The following is an 8,730-nucleotide window of genomic DNA, read 5'->3' on the forward strand; positions in this document are numbered from 1 at the left end:
TTACCTAAGTCCCATCAGCGGTATCAGAGCCATTTGTTTGTTTTAAATTGAATTGCTATAATAGTTGAATTGCAAATTAGGGTTTAAAGCTATTACACCCTAAAAAGCCAATTTCCGTTTTTAGGGTTTTTGGTTCAAAGGGTTTTTCGAAAAACCCTAGCCTCCATGAACCCTAATCAAAATTAGGGTTAGGGTTTTGGAAACCCTATCCTCCTCCCTTGAATTTCAAAATTTACATCGTATTTTTAGGGTTTCTTATTTTTGGATAATTGTTACCTAATTGGAAAATTGAGAAAAACATGGAAATTATTCTATATCCTATTTTTCAAAATCTAGAGGGATATAGATTAGGATTAAATTAAATTTTTAATTTAATTAGATAATCCTTACAATATTTGGTTTATTTAAAATTTAAATTAAAAGTTTAATTTTCGAAAATTTTAAGATAACCCCCAAAGTTTTAAAAAGGTTAAAACACACCTTATATATGTATTATAATTAAAAGTTAAATTTTATATATGTATAAGAATATGGTCAGTCAAATCGCTAGTATGCCTCATTAACAAAACTAATCTATAAGGGGGTATAAGGAAACTACCTATAAAATGGTAGTTGAATGGGTGTCCACTCTCACCCACCGCTTCCTTGATTAGTGGAGGGTCGTTAGCAGAACGGATTTGATAGGGCAATTAAATTTCACTAAAACTATAATGTTATTAAGAAAGTACTAGAACGTTATTTTACAAAATCCCAACTCTAGTTACTTTAGGAAAAATATGAAAAGTATGCTAGTCCATGAAATTGCACATTATGCTTTATTGGTCGTTAGTGGAGCGTGTGTGGTTAAACAGCACACTAATAGGCACTAATAAAGAGTAGTAATGGGTATCTCATAATTATCATTTTTATGGAGCTTGTGTGGTTTACCGACACATCAATAGTTAATGATAAAGACAATGAGGTTACCAAGCACATTTCCATGGTTATTCACATCTTATTTGTGATCCTCAGTATCCTAGTCACAAATAGAAGAGCATAATCCGAGATTAAAACATGCCATTAAGTAGTTCAATGTATCTCAAAAGAAATTAGGAATTTCACTTCGTTTGTTTCCTTTTATGGTGGAATTGGTGAATCGTCATTCACCTACCTTTATGAAATTTACACTTGGATCTCGGCATCCCATTTCTAATTTGTGAATCATTATAGTTGCATCCTAACCTTGATATTGTATTTTTGGGTTAGTATATTAAGGTGTCTTGAAATCTAACTAAAACTATGTTTCTTTTTAGATGTCTACTCCTAAAAACACTTCTGCTTCATCATCCACCAACCACAACTTCTCTTTACTCAACATTTGCTCCAAAGTCGTTATGGATGCCTCTAACTATAATGGTTGGATGCGTACATCAAGATGGCACTTCGATTTGAGGACAAGGAATATATCCTTAAAAAGGAGCTCAAAGAGCTTGATGTGTCCAAAGCCACACCCGAAGAATATGATGCCTACAAGAAGCACTATGATGATGCTACCAAAGTGGCATGCATCATGGTCACAACCATGTCCCAAGAACTACAAAGGTACTATGAGGACTACAGGCCTTTTGAAATGAACAAGGACCTTATGCAAAAGTACCATAAGCGAGCTCATCAAGAAAAGTTTGAAGTAGTCAAGTCACTCATGGCTTGCAAGATGAAAGAAAGAGAGTCGGTTGTCTCTCATGTGCAAAGAATGCAACGCTACATAGAGCGTTTGGTCAAGCTCAACATTCACTTTGATGAGGAATTAGCCATTGATATGGTCTTGAACTCATTACCCGATTGTTATAGTAAATTCATCCTGATGTACCATTTGAACAATACTGAGTAGACATTGGCCCAATTGCACAACTTGTTGCAGACAGCTGAAGCAAGAATGAAGGGTAAAAGTATATCCTCCACTCCTACGAGTGCTCCTATCTTAGCTATTGGACAGGGAAAGGGGAAAAAGAGGAAAGGTCCTCCTAAGCAATACTGGAAGGGAAAGGTCCAAGTTGGGTCATCTAGCAGTGGCCCAAAGGCTAAGCCCAGTGCTACCATTCCCTATGTTTCTGATCCAAAGGATGTTGTTTGTTTTTATTGAAATGAAAAGGGGCACTAGAAGAGAACCTGCCCAAAACATCTGCAGGATGTCAAAGATGGCAAAGTGAAGCCATCATCGGCAGGTATTTACACTATTTCTTCTAATAACTCATTATCTTCTCGTTCATGGGTCCTTGATACAGGATGTGGTTTTCACATCTTTTCTGATTTGTAGGGGCTAAAAGAAAGTGAGGAGATAGAGTGAGGAAGGATAAACTTGATCATCGGAAACAAGAAATCTTCACCAATGACCAAGATTGGAGTTTATCAACTTTTGCATAGAAATGATGTTAGATTAGATCTATTGAATTGTTCTTATTTGTCTGAGATGATGAAAAACATGATTTCATTTAGTGCATTGTTCAGACAAGGTTTTAAATATTCTTTTAGTGATTTGAATGGTTCAATTTATATTTATAAGAATGGTGTTTTCGTGCTTGAAGCTTTACCTTGCGATGATGTGTATGAAACACTGACTTGTGTTGATAGCTTAGGAAATAGTGTGTTTAATATTTACTTGTCTAATAGTGTAGACATGGCATGCTTGTGGCATTGTCGTCTTGGATACATTAACAAGAAACGCATAGCCCAACTCAAAAAGGATGGAGGGTTGGAATAATTTGACCTGAATTCAGATGATATGTGTGAATCTTGTCTTTTAGGAAAGATAACAAAATCACCATTCATAGGGTCTTGTGAAAGAGGTAAAGGTTTGTTGGACCTCATACATACAGATGTGTGTGGACCCTTCAGATCAATCACAAGAGATGCTAATCAATTTTATGTGACTTTCACTGATGATTATAGTAGATTTGGCTATATATACTTAATCAAACATAAGTTAGAAACCTTTGAATTTCTGCCTGCATAGATATGTCTATCGAACTCTCTCCCAACCCCAACCCCCCCCCCCCCCATTTATCAATGTTTTTCTCTAGCACTTCCTAGGTGTTAGTAGCGACGCTCTGCGGCATCAGAAATCCCCGAGAAGTAGAGCTTTTCGCTTAGAATTTTTGCCCGCATAGAGTCCGGTTTCTCACTACACCACCTGTAAGTTAAGTTACGCTTACTGTACTTTAAGTATAACTTATGTTTAAGTTCATTGTCATTATTATGAACCTAAAAACAAGATTTTTCAATGATTCAAAGTCGTTATACTGATTAATCTACTTACAGGAGAGGTGTCTAGAATGGTCATGTTGGCTTGGTTGTTGGATTTTAGAAAGGTGTATGTCGAAGTGATCCTGCCTCCCAACTGTCATGTCTAGCTGATCCTTACTTGATAGATATTAAAGAGGACTTTGAAATAATGATGAATCTAAACTAATAATTACTCACAATAAATATTAGACTAAGACTTACTGATAATGATACTAGGTTTCGTCAAGGAAAAGAGAATTGCTAGAAGCAAAGCGTTGTCCGAATTTTGAATCATCACTTTAACAAGTGAGTGCATAGTTACTTTCATCTTACACATAGATATGAAGTATTTAAAATAAATTACATGCTATATGTGCATTTTATCGGCGTTCCTGATATCTATGCTAGATGAACTATTTATACATATTTTACTTGATTTAAACTATATATGTACTTTATACCTATAAATATATTAGGTAAAAATGGGTAGATGATAGAAGATATAGATGATGAAAGATGAATGATGATATAAATGATGAGATGCCTTGACTTTAAAGTTGATGTAGTCATCTAGCGGAGAATAGATGATGACCACGAACTAGTCTAGACAGTCAAGTGGAACGCTAGCAGGCTTGCAACTTGTGGGTCTTTTTGAACTACGAGTTCACTAGGTATACTTCATCCCCCTCATGGTTTCCTTACTAACATATATTGATGAAAAATCCCCTAAGCATTATCATCAATCCCGAAGATAATCGTTACGATAGGTCCCTTAAATTAGGTGCTATAGGGATATAAAGTGAGGATAAAGGGAATGGGTAATCGGGTTGAATGATTTGATAAAAATAAATAATTTAATTATTTTTGGTTGAAAATCCTATCTGCTCACCAGGCACCCAAACCAGACCCACTCAATTTCTTATATTATAGGTAGTGGCACAGGAGCACATGTGTGATGATCAGATGAGAGATTTATGAAATATAGGTCAGTAGAATAATAGATGTTTGTAAGGCCTACGTTATTTCCATTTATGCGTATGTATTGTATTGATGGTGACATCCTAACGTTTTTAATATAATTAAAATACATTTTTTTCGGAAATGCTTTGATATTATCTTTATCATATTTTGGGAGCAAATTCCGCAATTGTTCTTCAAAATGATACTCTGATTTTTAAATAAAACATAAACAAATCAGTATTTTCTGGCCGTGAAATTAAGGATGTCATAGTTATGGTAGATATTCTTTCCTAAAGTTCTTACATCAAGTCAAAACGAATTCATCTAACTTCCTTTGTGGGAAATATGTATTTCAACATGTATGAATTTTACATACAAGTAAATATAAAGTTTGTTATCCACCAAAAGAGGTGTTTTTGTGTTAATACAAAATGCAAAACTACTTAACAAGTACTTACTTTCCAACCAATTTCATAATAAATACTCATCATAATGTCAACCATTCATTGAATGACATAATAGTTACACTAACAACATTCTTGTTTTTGGTTGCACTAAATTCAAATTAATTGATTAGAATGAATAGTAAATTTTAGTTTTGGTCCTTTTAGTACATGTAACAATCCATATTTCATACACTAAAAGTATAAAATTTCAAAAGAAATACCTTACGAATTAAAGTCGTATCATATGAAAAGTTGATCCCTTAAAAGGACATTTCCAAATGTATTAAATAACTTGTGAGTTACAATTCCATGTCGAACAACGATAGAGAAGTTATATAAGTACCAAATAGTCATGGTACATAAATAATGACTAATGTTTTTCTCATTCTAATCCCAATTATCTGAACTGTTCTAATCTTCATTAAAAGTCATACTAAGGAGATAAGTCTTTTCTATAATCCCCCCCCCCCCCCCTAATTTTATTTGTAAATGTACAATACATATCACATAAAAAAATCATAAAACAAATTGTCTCGTGTGTTACATACATATTAGATATAACACTTTCACATTCAAAACATTTTGTTTTCATATTACTTTGCACTTCAGAAAAGCATTCTTCTATTTGGATATGCCTCATGGCAAGACTAATCCTTCTTACTAAATAATAAAATGTCGCTCATTCATATGCAATTTCATGTCAAAGCATTTGTACAATCCAAAATTTTCTCTACATTTTACATATTTCAAATTTCAAAAATTGCTCAAATTATCAATATATACTTTCATGTATATGTAATATCATATAATGCATGATTGTAAATATATTGAATCAGCCACATTCTTAGATGTAGAAATTAAAATAAATAAATAAATAAATAAATAAATAATAAAAAAAGAAGGAAGTACCAAATACTTGATAAAAATAAAAAACCTGATAACACATTTCTTTGATATGAATTTTTCCTATATAATCGTCTATTACAGAACTTAGAAAAACAAGTAGGAATCTTAAAAGACTTTGTAAAGGAGAAATCACAATATTTTAAATTACTAACTTTGTATTGCATTTTTTCGGTTAATGCTAAATCTTAGCAAACATCATTGGAATGAAAATCACAAAATTTAAACTGAAGTTATTTTGTATAAATGTTAATGTGTAAGGACCAATAATAAACAATAGTCAAACTATAAAGGGGTAAACTATAAAGGGGTAAACTGTAAATTAATCAGGCATAAATATCTCTATCATCAACTCATCAAGTAGTCAATTTTCATTTGTAGATCTTTCACCGCTTGCATGGACAACCTTCCTGAATCTCTAGCGCTCGAAATACTGAGTCGACTCGACGACTCGGGAACGGTAGCATGCTGCCGTATGGCGAGTAAGACTTTCAATTCTGCATTTCCAGGCCTTAAATTTATAAACCTGCAATGGCGATTGAAATGGTACCTGGAATCAAGGTCCAGAGTTTTGAGTTCTTCAAGTTCTTCCCAATTTACTCCCTCTCTCAAGAGAGTTTTTCTAAATCTTGTATCAAACTTAAGTGCACTGGAATCTGTGTGTATTGGTGTCGAGAATCCACCCCCAGATGTGTTGAACGCTGACGTTGAAGATGATGGCGATGATCTGCACATCACCGATGAGGGCTTCGTTAAGGAGTGGCTCCCTAGGGTTTCTGGAGCTTTGAAATTGCTTTCACTATCAGATTTTTGGGTTCAGTCGAGTACGCGTCGATCAGAAGTTTTGTCACTGATCTCTGCGCACTGTAAGTTGGTTATATGCTGAAATTCTCCATTTTTATATTCTGAAATTATGGAAATTGTTTACTGTCTGAAAATGTAAATGGTTTGCCAGGATCGATATTATTCTGGTTCCAATCAACTAGGTTTTTTTTTTTTTTTTTTTTAAATTGTGGTCAACTATCTTTGATTAGGTTTTATTAATGATCGATATTTATTGGTAATAAATGATATTTAATCATATTAAGGTCTTGATGCTTTAACTCGGTTGTTTTTGTTGTTGCAGGTCAAAATCTTATTGAATTAGAGCTGAAGAACGCATGGCTATCAGGACAAAACATGAGCGCCATGCCAATGCTAACAAGTTTAACACTTGAACTCATAAGATTAGATGACAAAAATCTAACCGATTTTAATGCGAGTTTCCCAAATCTTCAAGTTCTTAACTTGATAGATGTTAGAGGTCTCAAAATGCCGATGATCCACCTCCTCAACTTGAAAACCTGCCATTGGATTGTAACAGATTCACCATCATATATATGTATAATCACACCGAATCTCATCACACTCAGACTCGAGTGTAGAAGTCCCGCTGCTCTTTATATTGAAGCTCCTTTGTGCTACAACTTGCATCTTGCAGTTGATCACTTGAACGCGTTTGCAGTCAAAAATTTGAGAATTTGAAAATTGTACAACTCGAGAGTTCAAACATTCACTCTGTAATTTGTAAGTTTCGTATGGAAACAGTAGAAACGCTTACCTTAGATTTAAGAGCAGGTGGAAATTCCAAATTTAACCTAGAGGTTTTATTCTGTACTTTCCCGAACATAACTTCTTTGTGTTTTAAACCAAGGGTTTGGTCAGAATTTGAGGTGTGGTGTGGCAACATTGGGCTTAAAGGTGTGAAAAGATTTTGTGGGTATTTGTCGGTGGTTGATCCTTTGATGATTTTCGCGTTGGTTGATTGCGTGTTAGAAGAATGCTTCAACTGTGTAGAAATCTCTTTACTCATCCACCGTAGTGTTGCTTCTGATGTATCAAAACGTTTCATCACTAGGTGCATGGCTGAATGGCCAGAAGTGAAGTGGACATGGGGGATTTGGGAGGAAGAAAGGGAAGATTATTGGATGACTGGAGAGCAATTACTTTAAGAAACGTTCGAGGAGGAAGGATCAGATTCCATATGATGAAAAGAAACTGAAAACATAAAAAGATTTGTAGAAGGGTGGAGGTAAGACGGATCAAATGTACACATTCATGGGTGTTTAGGAAAGCAATATTGGGTGTTTTGGGGAAATAATTTTGAAGGAAAGATTGAGTAAAGAATAAAGATGGTATCAATGATCAATTGGAAGACATGATCGAGGAAGAGATGAAGGGAAGTAGCTTTAGCAGCACCCATGGGTCTCCATGGAATTAAGTGGCTTTTATAATAGCTGAATTAAGTGTCTCTTAGTTAAAACTTTTATCGTTGTGGTATCTTTTGGAATGCTCTTGTTATGGTATTATATATTTATATTTTTATGAATACTGTTTAAATAAGATCACATTTGGATGCCTATGCGTATGCGGATTATATTAGTTATGTTTTTCCTTATGCTAACGTTTATTCACATTGCGGTTAATGCTTTATTTATCTACGATTCCGGTTTTTTCTTTCTTCCATTTTCATCTTGATTGTATAGAATCAAAATGCATTGCCTTAAAATCAATAAAAAAATTTATGGTGGAGATTGTAATCTCATATTACTTTATAGACAATTAAATTACTTTATAGAAAATTAAATTAAACTACCTAAGGTTTTTTTTCCACTTGTCAAATTTTCAAGAGTTTTATCACATGTAATTTTATGGTTTTTTTTAAAATTAATTTCACATGTCATTTTATGGTTGTTTTGTATTAAATGAGATTAATTAATTAATTTTATTAATTTCTAAATAAAAATTATAAACGCTATATATACATTTCTTTCCTATGATATCATAAATACGCATTCAATTTTCATTGTGTCACCCCAAATTCTAAGCTAATCGTATATATTTTCCAAAATAATACCATGTTTCTTATATCGTATTACAATTTACCATATTATGACCAAACTTACACCAATTTCTTAACACATATTGATTGAATGCTTCAAAGTCAAACTTTAACTTAAATCATAAAAGTCAATTTATATGGATCAAAAGTCATTTGAAGTTTAAGTGCAACCTCATAAATAGTTTTGATAGAAAAAGAACACATTGAAATCCAAAACAAATTGAAAATGTGGCTCTCTATAAATCATAGAAGTCAATTTATACAGTACACGGGTCTCTC

General features: G+C 33.4%; 1 protein-coding gene across 1 annotated transcript; it reads left to right on the forward strand.

The window, feature by feature from the left end:
* Positions 1–6,045: 6,045 nt before the first annotated feature.
* Positions 6,046–7,094, forward strand: LOC111883821 (F-box/LRR-repeat protein At4g29420-like). The gene is made up of 2 exons (XM_023880146.2): positions 6,046–6,436; positions 6,697–7,094. The coding sequence occupies exons 1-2, from the start codon at positions 6,046–6,048 to the stop codon at positions 7,092–7,094; spliced, it is 789 nt and encodes a 262-aa protein (XP_023735914.2).
* The last annotated feature ends 1,636 nt before the right edge of the window (positions 7,095–8,730 follow it).

Source organism: Lactuca sativa, chromosome 7 (genome assembly GCF_002870075.4).
Source record: "Lactuca sativa cultivar Salinas chromosome 7, Lsat_Salinas_v11, whole genome shotgun sequence".
Classification (NCBI taxonomy): Eukaryota; Viridiplantae; Streptophyta; class Magnoliopsida; order Asterales; family Asteraceae; genus Lactuca; species Lactuca sativa.

Coding starts and splice junctions, on each gene's coding strand:
- LOC111883821 (XM_023880146.2), top strand. CDS start 6,046: ATGGCGAGTAAGACTTTCAATTCTGCATTTCCAGGCCTTAAATTTATA. Junction 6,437..6,696: donor GTCACTGATCTCTGCGCACT/GTAAGTTGGTTA, acceptor TTGTTGTTGCAG/GTCAAAATCTTATTGAATTA.